Here is an 18,048-nt window from a genome sequence, read left to right on the forward strand (position 1 = left end):
TGCTGTATAATGAAAGATCCAGCAAAAAGTGCAGTTCCAAATAATTATAGACCAATAACATGCCTTCCAACCATGTTTAAATTATTAACTGGTATAATAGCAGATGAAATAATGCAACACTTGTTAATCAATAAGCTGCTTCCAACTGAGCAGAAAGAAACTTGCCCAAACACCAGAGGCACGAAAGACCAATTGCTGATTGACAAAATGATTTTAGAAAATAACAAAAAGAAAAAAAGCAAATCTAAGTGTTGCATGGATCAATTATAAGAAGGCCTGCGACTCATTGCTTCATGCTTGGATATTAAAATGTTTAGAAATAACAGGGGTCAGCAAAAATATTCAGGCATTTGTAAAAAAAAAAAGTTAGCAATTTTAGTTAGCAGTTGGCAAGACACCGTCAAGTGTATGTCAGGAGAGGCATCTTCCAAGGGGACTCAGTGTCATCTCTACTGTTTGTTACTGCCACTACTCCACTTTCACAAATATTAAATAAAACAGGCCTTGGATATCAAACATCAAAAACATCGAATACAATAAATCATCTGCTCTACACAGATGATTTGAAGTTGTATGGAAAGTTCCAATCTGAAATACAATCATTAATACACACCATACGTATATATAGTAATGATATTGCAATGGAGTTTGGACTAGATAAGGGTGCTGCATTAATAATGAATAGAGGGAAAATCATACAAACAGAAGGAACAGAATTGCCCAATGGAAACAATATGAAGAACTCGAATGAGAGAGAACATTATACAGGTCTAGCCTTGTTATACACGGATTTTTTATACATGTATTTGACTCAACATGAATGGTCCCTGCAAACGAGAAGGAATGTGCTGATCCCTGGAGAAGGGAAAAAATGCACCCCTTTAAAATCAGTTTTATCTGTGATTAAAGCAGTTAAAAAACTGCTTTTTACTGTTGCAGAGAGACAGTCATACAAGTGATTACAGGTATAACCTAAGTATCCACAGATTTTTCTATCTCAAAGTTGATGAGAAGGGCCCTTTAATTAAAAGAAAATAGTCATTTAATAATGCCAGAGAGGGCAGCAGGTTGACAATCCATCAGTCATTCTCTCTGGAGGCTTCACTCCTCCCTTCCCCCTGAGCATGTGAAAGAAGGCTAAATGGCAGCGATTATCACCTTCTCCATCCTTTCCCCCTTGCTGAGGCTCCTGGTGAAGGGAGGGATTGCTGCCTCCTAGTGAAGCCTAAGCTCCTGGAGAGAGACTGATTGTCTCTGTGTACACTACAAAGGTCAGCAACACTATTTTTAAATCACCAGAGCAAAGTGACTTTGTTTTTTAAATTGATTTGCTATAGTGCATTTTTTACATGAGTTCTTGGAATGGAAGCCTTGTGAATAATGAGACTCAACCTGTAAAATATCTGGGCATACTTCAGGAAGATAACATCAAACATACTGAATTAAAAGAAAAATTGAAAGTGAACACATCAGGAGAGTCAGAAAAATCCTGAAGGCCAAACTTAACAGTGGGAACACTATACAAGCCATAAACACCCGGGCTATAACTGTCATTAGACACACTGCAGGAATAGTAAACTGGACACAGGTAGAGCTAGAGACATTAGACCAAGAAGATAATGACCATCAACCATGCTCTGCAGCCTTATAGTGATGTGGACTCCCTCACAACTCAGGTGGAATGCTTCAAGTCCATCACACAGTAGAGGAAGAAAAAAGAGGCCTTGAAAAATATATAAAGGCTAGCCAAGAGGATGTATTTAAAATGGTTAACAACGAGAAATTATTAAATACCAACGAAACAAAGAAGGCTTATAAAAAAGAACAAATGAAGAGCCGACCAGAAAAGTGGGAAAATAAGCCACTGCATGGACAATATTTGCAAGACATTACTGGAAAAACAAACATCACCAAGACCTGGCAGTGGCTCAAAAAAGGCAACTTGAAGAAAGAAACAGAGGGTCTAATAATGGTTGCACAAGAGCAGGCATTAAGAACAAATGCAATAAAAGAAAAAGTAGAAAAAATAACAACAAACAGCAAGTGCCATCTCTTGCAAAGAAGCCGATGAAACAGTGCACCACCTAACTAGTTGCTGTAAAAAGATCGCACAGACTACAAGCAAAGGCATGACAAGGTAGCAACAATGATACACTGGAACATCTGTAAAAAATACAAGCTACCTGAAGCAGAAACTGCTGGGACCACAAAATGGAAAAAGTCATTGAAAATGAAGATGCCAAAATATTATGGGATTTCCAACTATAGACACAAACACCTATCGCACAATACACCAGATATAACTGTAGTCGAAAGGAAAGAAAAACAAGTCAAAATAATCAATATAGCAATACCAGGGGACAGCAGAGTGGAAGAAAAATTGCTGTAAAAATAACAAAATACAAAGATTTACAAGTAGAAATTGAAAGGCTGTGGCAGAAGAAAACCAAAGAGATCCCAGTGGTAATTGGTGCCCTCAGTGCAATTCCAAAGCATCTTGAAGAGCACCTTAATAACATAGGGGCCACAGAAATTGCCATCCACCAACTACAAAAACCAGCTTTACTGGAAACAGCTTACATCTTGCGACAATATTTATAACAGCAAAATAGGATAAAAATCAGGCATCCCAGGTTCTTAGGAAGGACTTGATGTCTGGATAAAACAAACCAGTCAATAACATCTACCTGACTGTGCAAAAATATAATAATAATAATAATAATAATACTTTTCAACAAAAAGTGGTTCACAAAGCTGTTTACATCACAGGTATATATTATTATAAAATAACTATTTTTTCTGAAAAGCCCAAGAGCCCAATCCGTGCCGCCGAGCACTGTCACAAATGTGACATAAGACACATTTGCGAGCCTCACCGCCAGGCTTCCACCCGTGCTAGCCCAGTGCTGGCCAGTGCTGGGCTAGCGCAGGGCAGTCGCCCAGCTTCTGCAGCTCAGCAGTCTCCCGGATCGCTGAGCCGCAGCATGGTAGGTGGGGGCAGGGACAGAGGCGGGGAGGAGGCATTACAGGGAGGGGGGAAGCCAGTGGGGGCGGAGAGAGGGTGGGGAAGGCATGCCGGGGGAGGGAGGGAGGGAGGCGTGCTGAGGGGAAGGAGGGAGGTGGGTCAGCGGAGCTCTGCTCTGCAGGATCCAAGGTGCTCGGGGAGGGCTCCGCACCCTACATGAGCGCCCTTACTTCACCGCCAAGGTAAAGTGAGTAGCCCCATTGTGGGGCTGGTTACCTTACCCCAGGGGAAGGGGACGAAAGTCCCCTTCTCCCAAGACACCTCCCGTGGTAGCCCAGGAGGCGCAGGATCCGGCGGCAGCCTTTCTCAGTGCCACTGAGCCTGGGCACCCCGGGCAGCTCAGGATTGGGCTGCCCAGCACTGTCATGAACAGAATCAACAGTGTTCAATGTGCTGCAGTAGGCCAGTAACATTTAAAGTACAAAAAATACAAGTTCTCAGACAATATATTTTAAAAATTTTCTATGCTGATCTTACTAAATATTGTTTTCCAAATGTTTGCATAAAAAATTTCATTGTCTTCTGGAGAGTTATTGAGTTAAATTGGGAGACTAAATTCAGCCACTGAAGAATGAAACATTAAGATTTTAATTTACTTTGAAGTGCATACTTTAATTCTATTTTAATGGAGTTGTTACCAACACCTCCACAACATGAAAACTAAGGCTGCAATCCTAACCACACTTTCCTGAGAGTAAACCCCATTGAACAAAATAGGACTTACTTCTGAGTAGACCTGGTTAGGATTGTGCCCTAAAGCTCCAATACCGTTAGGTAACAAATTTGAGTGCCAATATATTTCTAAGAGAAACAATGAAAACAGAACTTCAAGAAAAGGGTGCAATTTCCTTAATTGTTTTACAAAGGTGTCAATAAAAATGCATTTTGAGGAGAAAACTGATAGGAAAAGAAGCCCAGCATTTTACAAATAAGGAAGCATAACACTATCAATACGAAGCTAAACCTCCAGGAGCAAAACAGATGGATGAGCTTCCTTCAGCCCATGAGCTTTCTTCCATGAGCCCATGGTGATCCTAAAAAGAAATCAAACTTCATATCTTTGCAAGGCCTTACAATGTAATTGGACCAAATGCAGAAGCTTCCTTTAAGCGCTGTTCTCAATCTGGGCATGTGTATCTCTACGCTGTGCCCATCCCTATTTTCTTAGCTCGATGTCGTAATCAGGAGGCTCACACATGTGTATTGAATGTACATTTTGTTATTACTATTGACAGACCCAATGTCTTGGCCCTATAAGGCAAACCAGGCCAGTAGACCTGGGCTCCGCACCCTCTCACACCCCGGATCTTGCTGATCCCCGCTGCAAACCAATACAATATTGCTACCTTTAGGCAGAATCCAATCAGGCTTTAGCATTGGCAGAATAAACATGATGAAAAACACTCCCATAGTGTGCAGTCGCTCACTGCTGGAGCACCAGCAGGAAGACTGCGGCCTTCCCGTGCGTGCCAGAGGATCCTCCCAGACCCGCAGAGGCAGGCAGGATGGCAGGGCAGGTGGGATGGGGGGGATGTGGAATGGGGTGGGGAAAGGCAGAATGGGGGGCAATGGGGCAGGGGATGTGAGGATCAAGCTCTGGGAAGGGGTGCATTCGATGACGCCAAACTCTAGACTTCTTCCCAGACCCGATCCCATGTCCCAGGTCCAGGTGGATCTGCACCTGTGACGTTGCTAGCACAGGTCCGAGCAGACCTCTCTGCACTGTGGAAGCTTAGCCCTATAGCGCAGAAGAGAGGTGACTTCCGCAACTGCCCTCTCCACAAGATGTCACAGTGGCCATTTAGTGTCACTGTATCTCCTGGGGGGTATTCAGCTGCATTAACTGGGGAGGGGGGCTGTGAAACTCTTTCCCAGATATCTCAGTAAGAGGATTAAATACATACCGTTTCAATGGGAATGAATGAAAAAGGACTTATTTTCAAACCTATGCAAGTGATCTAGTAAAAGTTTATAAGTCCTCCTATCCTTTGTCTATTAGCTTCTGTGATTAAACAAATGACACAACTTTGGAACTTTCAAGGTACTTTTCAAATATAGGTGGGGTCCTGGTATCCACGGGAATCTGTTCTCAGATCCCCCATGATTACCGAAAATAAGGAAATCCACAATTTTTGACCCTCAAGCCCTCCAAAGGGAACCAGACTGGCTTACAGTTGGCTACAGTCCATGTTTGCAGTCCCTGGTTCCTTGTGGATTCTTCTCCTAAAGGTGCTCTGAATGATCACTTCTTGCCAAGACTTTTTGACTGTATCTTCCTCAGACCCCCAGGTCTGTCCTCAGATGGACCAACAGTGATCAGGGTCCAGCATAGAATAGGTGCTGCCACCTCCATGTGACCGATACTATTGGGCACCTCCCATTTCAGGCTTCAGCTAAGGCCAGTTACCTACAGTGAGGATCCAGTCGTGTCTGGATCCTGTAGTCATGTCCCTAAAGTGGGAGTTGATCCCTACAGTCGTGTCTGTGGCTTCTACAGTAGAAGTTTTTTTTTTCTTTTTTTCCCCATCATTCCTTATGGAGTAAGGATTTGAATGCCATTCTATTCATTTTTAAATGAAGAGCTAGAAGACACAAACAACATCTTTTGATCTTTATTTTCTTTCAGATTTTATCTACTCTACCTTTCGTAATCTTCTTGAAACGTCACATGTATTTTTCTGACACGAACTTCTGGCTTTATCTGCATCTAGATGAGAAACTGTAACAAAATGTTCTTTACAAACAAAAAACTGCACAATGCGCAGGATAAGAATTCCAATTTTCCAGAGAACATTAACCTTATTCAACTGAAAGCAAAACTTTAGTTTCACATTACTGAGTGAATCAGCTTAGGCATTTTCCAAATATATGCTCACATTTCTAAAAAGTAATATTGACTCATCATGAACTTAATCCTAACTGTATACATAAACAACACAAAGACAGGACCCATGAACTCACCAGGAATGTTCCTGCTCTTCAACAGATGAAGGTTACTCTTGTCATTTGCTTCAGGGGCAGAGCTATGCAAATTACTTTATGCTTTGTTCTCTTAATTCTCTAATTTCAGAATATAATGCAGTTTGTATAAAAAAACAGAACCTGGAATCCAAGAAACCACTAACTGCTAAAGTATATTTTAAGCATGTGGAACCCAAAAGCATAATGAGAAAGTGTAATATTTTGAACACTCTGATTCAAATATTCTTTTATTTAAATGTTTTTATTATATCTTTTTATTTTTATTTTTGTACTATCTTTGTGTTTTTATTGTTATACACTGCTTTGAGGATACAATATAGAAATCTTTTAAATAAATAAAAAATAACAGTTGACACTGGCAGCCAAACACGCTTCTGATTCACACTATAGCAAGATGGTAGCCAGACCGTTCAAGGTAACCTCCATCCACTAAACAGAAAGAATATTAATGGAGTTGAAGATCCCTTTCTTTTTCAGTGGTGGAGATTAGCCAAAGGTAGGATGTAAAACAACAGTATACCTATCTTTGGTATAGTATCTTGTTACAAAAAAGATCTACAGAAAAATACTTGTTGGAGCATCCACCTCAACAACATAGCATCAGAAGAAGCAAACACAGCCAGTCAACTGCTGAACAAAAAAAATGGATGGATGCCAAAGTGACCATTCTAAAAAAGTTGTTGGTCGTCATTTGATAGGCAGCACAGCAGATGTGACTGCACAAAGTTGTGTTTTGTATGCACAGCCCTCAGAAGGGCTCCTCAATGCTTAGAACGTTGGAAAAAAGTGGACGCAAAGCACTTCCTAGTTGTGAATGCAAAGAGGAAGTGCTTTGCGCCTGCTTTTTTCAACATTCTAAGTGTCAGGGAGCCCTGGGGAGGGCTGTGCGGGGCTCCCCACACCTCCTGCAATGTCCTGCAGTCTCCTGTAAGTAAAAGCACCTCCCTTCCACGCCCCCATTAGCGAGTCGATCCTGGGGACTGCATCGCTGCTTTTGTCCCCTCCCTCACCCCTTAAAGGGACAGGGGACCCTTTACACAAACTGAAGGGTTTCAGCCCACCAGTTTGAGAACCACTGGCCTAGGCCATCATTTTTCAACCAGTGGTACTTGTACCACTGGTGGTACTTGAGGTGGTGTCCAATGGTACATATGGGACCCCCCCAGACCCTTGCCGCCTGACAGTGAGACCAGCCAACAAGCACAACAAGAGGCACAACAAGTAGCACTAGGAAGTTTTGCTTAGTGGGCTGAGCTACAGCATGCACTTTTGACATGCTTGAAAAAGCCCTCCTGCCTGCCTTGAGCCTTTTACTGGTTTTTGTCACATTGCATCTGACCTCCCAATTTGGAAGCTGGCAATGACATTATTGTTAGTTACTTCCAGTGGTACTTCCAATAGATGGCGCATGCAAAGTGGTACAGCAGGGGACAAAAGCCAAGAAACACCAGCACCTGAGCAGCTACACTTTGCACTAACTGAAATTTCCAGAACATCTTCATGGATTGACCCATGTTGACTGTTTGCAGCAGACTGCGAAAGAGTAACTAAAGCACGGGAAGCAGTGCCAATGTCTGTCTGGGACAAAACATGTGCAGCTGGAGCATCAGTCAAAGCTGGACAAAAGCACTCGTGGCTATTCCGCCCTGAATCCAGTCAGAATCAAAACTGTGTCCAGGTGTACTCCCAAGCTGTGTACTTGATCCTTCAGGGGAATGCCACTCTGCCAAGAACAAGACAACATGTTGTTTTTTGCCCCATCAGGTCTCCTCACCAGGAGAACCTGTTTAATCCAGATTTAATTGAATATGTTCTCACTCATTCAGCCTTTCACCAATCTGAGACACTGATACCAACTCAGCCGCAGATGAGATGGATATATAAAGCTGACACATAAGCATATTGATGATACCCTACCCAAAATACGTGGATAACCCACTCCTCCAGCAACAGAATGGGGAACAAAAGTGAATCCTGCAGAACACCATAAGCCAAAGGCCACAGTGTTGAACAGAAGCCCTGGCAACACCTTCTGAAGGAGATACTACTGCAAAACAACTTTCCCAGGCCTAGCTGAGCCAGGATATCCTTCTGGGATACCATGGGTGATGATATCAAAAGCTGTGGACAGGTTCAACAGAACCAATAGGGATATACACTCCAGTGTCTAGTTCCCAGTGTAGGTCATCCACTAGAGTGATCAAAGTTGTTTCAGTTCCAAAACCAAAGCTAGAAAACGGATTTTAAAAGATACAGATAATCACTCTTATCCAGAAAACTCTGGTGCTGCAATACCACTACCCACCTGAGCACCTTGCCCAGGAAAGGCAAATTGGAGATTGGCTGATAATGTGAGGTCTACAATTCCTAGATTTAAAGTGCTGCATAAATAGATGTGAGAAACTAACAGAAAGGCTAGAAGACTTCTTCTTTTCCTATTTGGCACCTGAAGGAAAAACCTTCTTATCCTTTGATTCTACAAATTTCCTCCCCTCTCTCCCCCCCCCCCCGAAAACTAAAATAAGAGACCTTCAAGAAAGAAGTAGTAACTAGATCAGTGTAAACATGCATAGTGTAAACATATCAATTTATTTAAATCCATAAATCTGGTATGAACACAGTATCTGCTGTGACACTGAGGACAAAATAAATAATACGTTGTCTCTAAGCTTGTATCTATTACAAAGGCACATAGCTCTCTTACACAAACTGTGCAACAGACCATATTCTCTTCTGGTACATGTTCAAGTTTCTTAGGCCTCAGAATTTGAAACCAAAGCAAAAAGAGAGAGTAGCCAAGGCTGCTCATGATTAAGAGCCCAAATCTATGCATGTCTATTCAGAAGTAAGTTCCATTATTGTCAGTGGGCTTACTCCCAGGTAAGTGTGCATAGGACAGCAGTCTAAAGTGGAGGTAAAAGGTCCTTTCTTTGAACCACACTACCAAGAACCTGTGCAGCCACAGAGCTATCCACTGGGGTCCTTTACAGCTTCCATAAACGATTAACAGGGTTTTTTTTTGTTTGCTTGTTTTTGTTTCCTGCCTAGGGTGTCTCTTTGCTAGAAACTAACCTAGGAACTACAACTCCCGTTGTGACCAGATCTACTTTTTTCCTCTGTGCAAACATGATTGAATGACCACTGACTGGAGGATGCTACCAGCCTGGGGTGCTTGCCCTCCTTGTCCGAAGTTAGCTGAAAAGCTCTGCTTCTCTTTCTCCTTTATCCTCCATAGGGTATACAGCAGAAGGCCAGGGTCAGGTTACTGTCAGGTTAACAAATGCCAAATCTGACAAACAGAAAACAATAAAAATCTCAGACCTGCTCTGTGAAAGCTCTGTTGCTGTGATGCAGGTGGAATTGGACTGTGGGGAGGCCACTCCCATGCCTTCATTTGCGTAGCCCTGCCTTCAAAGCGAGTGGGAGAAGTAAACCTACTCCTGAATAGCATGCAAGGGACCATAGCTCAACAATACAGACTGTCCAAAAGGCATCTCTCATCCTCATGCTGGTGAGCATATAAACTGTCACTGTGCCTAGGAGAGTCAAAATCTATATTTTGGACAATATGGAGACACAGAGGAAATAAAACCACTTATGCTTCTAGTTTCCCCTGTATCAATGCCACTAATAACTATATCACCTTCAAATACTCCCAGAAAAGTTTTATCCTTCTACGTTTAATCTAATCTCACAACACTTGCTGAAAAGTTGTCTGCATATGAGGATATCTGGGATATAAGCATGATGCTCTTGATGGCTGGACTGCATATAATGATTTTTCAAATCTACAGTCCCAATATGACACCCAATATGTTCTTAGACAAGTAACACAAGTTTTCCTCCAATCTTTCACAGTAAACTCTCAGCATTAGCTGTAGGTGTCCGATGCTTTTTATGTTAAAATATCCCAAAAAAGCAGGCTCAAAGCCCAATCCGATTCCCCATCATGCAGCCATGCTGACACAGCACACACTGCATGCTGTGTTGGGAGGGGGAAGAATCAGACAGCAAGAAAGGCAAGTAAAAAAATTTTCTTAACTCCCAGTAGACCACCTGATTGCCTATTGTTATTCTTGGACCCACACCTGCTATTTTGCTGGCTTATGTCCAAGGAGAAGAAGGGGGTAGGGTGGGTTGAAAAACTGGGGATAAGATCTGATATGTACCTTTGCCACCAAGATCCACCCTGTCCAGCCCACTTCCCACCCTGAACTTCCTCCAAACTTTCTCCTCCATGCCCACAACCCAGTCCTTCTGACATCTTAGCACCTCCAGTGCAGCTCAAGTGAACCATCGGCACATACAGAGAGCCACTGGCTTCTTCCACTGGCAGCTCCCTTGCACTTGGCAGCGGAGCACCATTTACAGAGGCACAATGCCATTTACAACAGTGGAGTACAAGTTCCACTGTCCTTAACTAAGGGATAGGATTGGGCCGTCACTGCGTTAACTAGTTTGAGTTTGGTTGAGACAAACTAGCACTAAACCTACCTCTATAATTTTAATCTAAATATTCTGTATAAATATGTATATAGAATTTAGATATATATTCAATAAATATCTACATTTATTGAATATGTCTCTAAATAAATATCTAAATATGACACAGTAACTACTCCAACTTACAGCCACTTTCCCGAGAAAGAGACCCTGCCAATTCTACCCTGCTGAATATGCCTTTTCCATTTGGATACTTCCTCCCCTACATCACAATTTGCTTACAAATCTTTCTTTCTAAAAGTTGTTTTTTTATCTCTATGTTCATGACAATATTTCCACCTAAGAAATACTTATTTTATTCAACTGACATTCACCATTCAAATCAGCCTCAGCTGTACCTTATCCGAGCAACTGGCTTCTGGAAAATAATCCTTCTCAAATTTCAGTTCAAAGAACACCCATCTAGTTTCCAATGACAACACAGTATCAACACCTTGGAAGTCTGAACCTTGGCATGCTTTTGCCATGTTAGTCTTTCCATGCTTTTGGATTCAAGACTGGCATAATTATTGGCTATGATAGTGTCATGAATTTCCTACATAAAACAAAAAAATTCAAATTTTGAAGGACAACTGGATTCATATTATTCCATCAGTCAAGTATTATGTACTAATACATGGAAACTGAAGTGCAGTTGGTTCAAAAACAAACAAAACATTCAGTTCCATCAAAACAACAAAAGCTTCAGACACAGTGTTCTTATTCATAATAACATTGATCTAGTAATTAAACTAAGAGTTGCCACAGATTAATCATACATATGCTTCCATATTATTTACTTGCCACATAAATACTTTCAGATAATATTTGAACATCAAATATTTGCTGCCTTTCATTATATTTGGCTTATAGCAAAACAGTTTTCAATATAAACTGTTGCATTTGTTGCATGAAAACAAATTGTTGCATGAAAAAAATTATCTTCAAGTAAATGCTCCTCAAAAAATAAAATTAAAAAATTGGAATTTACCTAAAAAAGTAAGGAAGATTTGATTTTGCAATCCAGCCCTCTGCATTTTTACGCGATGGCATTCTGACTTCTGTAATGTGATTTCACAGGATAGTTTAGCGATAATCTGGCCCAGCGCCTGAAGCATCTTCTTCACAAAAGAAGTATTGTAGATACTGTTACAGGGGGCTGCATGATATCGGGCTGAAACCTCATAGTAAGAGTTAGGATCAGAATATGCTGCAAAAAAAAACAACAAACGGTTAATGCTCAAACTTTTATTATTCTTTATATTAAACACAAAATAAATGAACAAAATTTAAAATTCCTAATGAATTAGCACAATTATTCTGTAGTCCCTTTCTTTTCTTACTAAGTAAATTACACAGGCCTACAAAACTGAGGGTCAGAAAAGTTTTTCCCAAACTTTATGGTGGTTTGATATGAATTTGGGGTGCCGATTCCAAAAATGGCATCATTTTGCCCCATCACATCTAGTTTTGGAGATACAGTATAGCCTCATTAGTGAATGGTTCAAGCAGCTTCCTCATGAGGAAGTCATGGTGTAGGCTTCAACACGAGGAAGCTGCATTAGTGCATTCAACACTAATGAGGCTATACTATATCTCCAAAACTAGACGTGATGGGGCAAAACAGATACCATTTTTGGAAACAGCACCCCAAATATACCCAGGAATTGGTGTAATGTTTAAGGAAACAAAGTATGTGTTGGCCTGTGTTATTTGCACAGAAGCAGAGAAAATTTCTTCTTCTCAAAAAATTATGGCTAGAATCCAAAGAATCTAGATACATCATGACTGGGCATGCGCAGTAGGATTTTTCATTGTTTTTCTGATGATTGGTAGGCCCACAGGGCATAAAAACTGCTGCTGAATTTCCTCACAGTTTCAAAAGGGATTTGCCATGTGACCTACAGTGCAGTTTTTCAAGAAATACAAATTCAACACTTCCAAGAGTGCTCAGAACTAATGACATTTCTTAGATCCAAAACTATGTGTATAATTCATTTTCCCAACTTGTAATTACTAATTCCAGGTAAAAGGTACAGTATATATAATCTCTGTTTAAGGGGAGGAATTATCTGCCTTACCAAAAAAAAAAAAAAAAAAGAATTCTACTAGCAAAGTGGTTCAGCACAAATACAAGTACTGTATCCAAGTTGTGCTTTGCACAAACACAACAGATCAGACACCTACTGCCATAAAGCTTAGATGGCTCAGCATAGCACATTTTATTGTGCTTCAAGGTCTCGCCATTCTCAGCCATTCAGGGAGCTGCCGGTTTCCTTGAACAGGCGACCTTCTGATGTTATCTTCGGGCTAACGGAGGCTCTACCCTCTAGACCAGACCTCCTGCCCCTCTAGACCAGACCTCCTGTCCTCATATGTTTAAAACATAGATTGTTGTTACATCTGAGTGCAGCAATAGCATGCTGTTGTATATTACAGACTGGTAGTTTCTCAATTCCTCAATGTAATGTAAGTGAACCAAAAAGTTTTCTGATATTCCAATATTCATCTTTAATACAGGACATGTTTGGTGTATAATGAAATTGCATCAAAACACTGCTCCAAACATGATGGGGGGAATAGAATAATTTTTAAGGCTCATCTGCATTTTCAGGATGTAATGAGTTTATACTGATACAAAATTTTCAAGAACTCAGTGAACTATTATACTTTTAGATACCATTTAGATTCTATGCACATTTTTGTTTTTTTATAAAAATGTTGATTAAAAACCTACTAATGAAAAAAGACTGTCTTTGATTATATGACATCTCTACCAGCGAGATTCAAATAAGAATTATTTTCACCTAGTTCTGTGGTTCTCAAACTGGGGTGTCGTGACATCCCAGCCAGAGAGCCCTGGCCTCTGTACACTTAAGGGGCAGGAAGGGGGGGGGAGGCAGCAACACGAACACCAGAATTGTGTCACTTTGGAGGAATGCAGGGGCTAGCTTCCACTTACCGGAGGCTGGAGCAGGCTCCAAGGGGTACAGGAAGGCCCGTGCCAGACTCTGCAGGGCCTCCTGAAGAGTGCAGACATTTTAAAATAACAATTGCAACCCACTTCCAGTCACAAAGTGGGAAGTGGGTCACAATCGTTATTTTGAGAGTTTGCACGCTCCGGGGGGGGACCTGCAGAGGCTGGCGCAGGGCTCCCCACAACCCCTGGAGCCTGCTCCAGCCTCTGGTAAGTGGACGAAAGCCCCTGAGCCCCTCCAAAGCAATGTGACTCCTCCCCCTCCCCTGCAAGAACTTACAGTGGGGCTCAAACTCCCTGACAGTTTGAGAACAGCTGACCTAGTTTATTAAGGATGAAATGCAGAACACAAGTGCACATAAATATCACTAAAGTCACTAGGGCAGAAATACATTTAACTGAGCCCTAAATTTTTCCCTACTCAACTAGCATTTGAAGGCATTAAGGGTTGCAGAACAGAAAGGAAGCTTAATATCTTACCATAAACAATGTATTTGATTAAATAGTTTTTTTCAGCTTCTTCTGTGTTTGGCTTAAATACAAGAGAACATGTGTAGACCCCACTCAAATCATCTTTGAAGTGTCGGAACAGCAAAGTTCCTGTTGGTGATATTTTCATAGTTTGGTTTTCTGTTTAAAAAGATAAAACAAATTTTGCTGTAAAACAGAAAAAAAATGAACATTGAGATGTTCATGACTGGACTAACTAATGTATCCTCCAATGTACTAACTAATGTACCCTCACATTTAAAACCTTTGGTGCTCTCTTCTTAAAGACAATCATATTTCAACAGTATTGATATAATAAAACTGTTCTACTAAATCCTAGTATCTAGCCAGCAAGTATAGCTTTCTGAGGATTTTGCTTTTTCTTTCAAATTGTTCACTCGCTCCTTTCCAGGAATAAATCTCACGCTGGGCATATGCCTTCCTCACAAGATAAATGTGGATATAAAATAAGCAAGGTGTGCTATGTTTGTTTGAAAATGTTATTTCCCTAATGACCTAAGTAAATCCTGCCATACCTGTCCTGACCCAGGAGTCAGACCCCTTGATATCAGAGAAGAGTACAAAGAAGATGAAAAACACAGATGCAGAGTCCATTCCCAGAAAGAGCCAGAAAAGGCACTGCCTTGCCAGACACTCCCATGGGAGAGGTATCCTTGTAACATGAGATCTCTCCATCTCTACCTCTACAGTCTGAGGCTGTAGCCTTGCATCCTTCTTTGGACTCACAGGCTGACCAAGAACCTTCAGCCATGCAGGAGAGCACCTCCTGCTATCACACAAAATCCAGGTGCAGAAAAGGTTCCCTACTTTCAAAAGAGCCAGTGACTGAGAAGTAAAGCACAACCCCTTTGAATCTAAAACAGATTATTCAGTGGCAGCAGAACTTGAAACAGAAACCTGATTTAGACTACTTAAACCCTGTTTATCCCAGATCTTGCTGGATCAACATGCTTGATATCCAATCTGAATCTGCCCAGCTTCACTGTGAGCTGTTTGTGGTCCTGAGCCATTGCCTGTAATTCCTGTCAAAGCTCACGAGTAACCCTAAGGCCAGAGACAGGGCAACATTTTCAAATGAACACAGTAGAGACCATTTCAGGATACTCTCCCTGCACTGAGAACACAGAGCTGAGATTCAATTCCATGAGCTTAAGATTCCTACTGGAAAACTAATAAGTAAAAAAAAGACCTATGCAGACTTACGGAACAATCATATTTTACCTCTCAGAATCTCAAGAAAATACACAGCAGAGTAAGTATGAAATGCAGAGCTGAATGCATCACCAAAAAATTTAGATGCACTGGTAGTCAGCCAATAAACATTATCTGCAGACATAATTCAGAAGTGACTGTTTTGGGAACAACAAACGCTAGTTGAAATGCTATAGTCAGTTTAAAATAACGCTGTGGGGACCAGTTGATTTTGGAAGTCTGGTATTCATTTTACTTGCATAATTTATTGTATGTATTGAATGTAACATGAAACCAAATTTCTACATTTTTCAAAATCTTTCAAAAAATATTTCCTACACTGAAATAACTATTCCATTCTATCTTTGTTCTATATTCTCAACCACTGAATCCCAAAAATTTTAGCCCTGTTCTAAATCAATGAATTTTTAGTAAATTTTATATTTAACCATATCAGCAGCTCAAAATAAGCTAAAATGTATTGGCTGACATTACAGCTTTAGGAATAATCCAATTAGGGCGTAATCCTAGCCCCTTATGTCAGTGCTTTCCAGCACTGACATAAGGGCAATGCAGCTCTGAGGTAAGGGAATAAACATTCCCTTACTTTGAGGAGACCTCCATGAGTGACACGTGATGCAGCACATGTCCCACTGGCACCCCTTTTAGGCAACACTTTCAACACAGCAAAACTTACACTGCTTACAACATTTTATGAATCAAATGGAGTAACATGAATGTTTGATTCCTAACCCTTGAATGGTATTCCAGAAGACAACATCTGGAAGAACCATGAGTACTTCTCGAAGAATCAGCAACTGTTGGTAACAACAGTGCAACTACTTCACCTGTTCCCAAAGATTTTGCAAACAGTAACAGTAGTAAAATCGCCTGCTAGGAACAGTGTTGCCAGCTACAACTGTTAAGTCTATGGGCCAAGTGGTTATCAGACTGTCAGGAATAGCTGTGATTTACCAAGGCTCAGTTGCCTGTGCTAACAGCTGGCACACTCAAATAGCAGCACTATGTACATGTTGTTACACTGACACAAAGGAGACAAAATAAATTTGAACAATTGGGAGATTCTAGATAAAGAAATTCTAATATATATATTTTAACAGCAGACATTTCTTCAGTACAGAGACTGAGTTTGATTAGTAGACCACAAGGTTTTGGAACACACTCTTACATTCTCTCCTTGTCAGATTTTCTGCAGACTGATTACTCCAGGCTTATAAAATACATTTAAAAAAACTAGGTCAGAGCTTCACCAACCAAACAAGTTACCTGCAAACACTCTGACACAACTTTTTAATTCCTGTGACACATCAAAAATGAAATCTATGTTGTAGACTGCAGTGAATAGTTGTGCTTGCAAATCTTTAAAAACTAGAAGTGAACTTTATCAGCAAAAAAAAAATGGTAGTAATTGTTGGACTACCATGTGAGTTCACTTGAGCCAACAAACGGGGAAAGAAGATGGTTAGGGATATAGATGTGATGAAAGGATCTGTCAAGCTACTGTGCAAGACTTATTTTTAAATCCCTTAAAAAGGAGGAAACAGCAATTATCTGGGAGAAACAGAGTGTCCCAAATGTGTCTGAGATCAAAAGAATTGCCAAAGACTTCAATCTGAGTTGTCAATTGCAACTGGAGAATCTTTTGTCATTATGACACTATTATATGTAATTGGGACTGTACCAAATGCTTATTATGTATTTTCAATGGCAAAGGTTGCTTTGAGAATGCCCAAATTTTTCAGTGAAAGATGCATCCACATCCCAGTTCTACCTTTTTCACAACAGTTCACTGCCCTATTCGGCAGCTGCTTGGATGCCATTTTTGTTTTCAAAAAGATCCTTTTCTACATAGGAACAAGGATGCTGCCATGCAGCCAATCAGATTTGATTATGCAGCGCAATCACTGGAGATAAATGAAGCCAATTCAGACAGTCTTCGCTCTGAATTACTACCGTTTGTCTTCAGTTATGTCATGTAGCCAAATCAGATGGACTAAACAACAGTATCACTATTCATGGGCAAAACAATAGCCAAGCCATTCCACTCCCCCTGCACTGATTCTGTATGGGGCCAATAAGGGCCCTGCTGCATCCTATGAGGGAAGTTGGCAGGTTCTCCAAGGTACTGCCCAATTGCCGCAACAAAGAGGTATTTTCCCAACTTGTTTCACTTCCTAGGTACTCACAACTGACATTACTGCTTAACTGCATTTTTATTCTGATTGTAAGCCAGCCTTTGGTGCTCTCCACATGGAAAATGAGATAAAAATCCTGTAGTAAATTAATGAAATTTTCTGCTTTTAATAAGATCACAAGTAATCTAAATATATAGCAGTCGCTAAATATCTCTTGGTTTGGGAGAACATCAACTTTGAAAATCAATGGTCTTTTGACACTGTTATTGGTCATTGAAAATATGGTTGTTCCCATCCCTAAAAAAACTGACAAAAAGTTACAACTAATTTTCTGTGGGTTAATGACGGGCAGCCCAATTCTGAGCTGCCCAGTGCGCCCAGGCTCGGCGGCACCAAGCAGGGCTGCCGCCAAATCCTACGTCTCCCGCGCTACCAGGGGAGGCTCCTCAGGAGAAGGGGACGTTCATCCTCTTCCCCCGAGTAAGGTAAGCAGCCCCACAATGGGGCAACTCACTTTACTGCTGACCAAAAGGTTGGCGGTAAGGAAAAGGCGCTCGTATAGGGTGTGCGGCCCTCCACAAGCACCCTGGATCCCGCGGAGCACAGCTCCATGGATCCTCCTCCCGCCCGGCCCCCAGCACGCCTCCCACCCGCCCCTTGGCACGCCTCCTCCCTGCCCTCTCTCCGTCCTGCCGGCCTCCCCCATCTCCAGAATGCCTCCTCCA

General features: G+C 41.3%; 1 protein-coding gene across 1 annotated transcript in view; it reads right to left on the bottom strand.

The window, feature by feature from the left end:
- ZPBP (zona pellucida binding protein) overlaps positions 1-18,048 on the bottom strand; it is a 39,812-nt gene that overhangs the window by 14,652 nt on the left and 7,112 nt on the right. The window contains exons 4-6 of the mRNA XM_066629194.1: positions 13,947-14,096; positions 11,481-11,699; positions 5,668-5,744 (exon numbers count right to left, since the gene is read on the bottom strand). Of these exons, the coding sequence (XP_066485291.1) occupies positions 5,668-5,744; positions 11,481-11,699; positions 13,947-14,096 (446 nt within the window). The remainder of the gene's footprint in view (positions 1-5,667; positions 5,745-11,480; positions 11,700-13,946; positions 14,097-18,048) is intronic.

The sequence above is a fragment of the Tiliqua scincoides genome, chromosome 5 (genome assembly GCF_035046505.1).
Source record: "Tiliqua scincoides isolate rTilSci1 chromosome 5, rTilSci1.hap2, whole genome shotgun sequence".
Taxonomy (NCBI): domain Eukaryota; kingdom Metazoa; phylum Chordata; class Lepidosauria; order Squamata; family Scincidae; genus Tiliqua; species Tiliqua scincoides.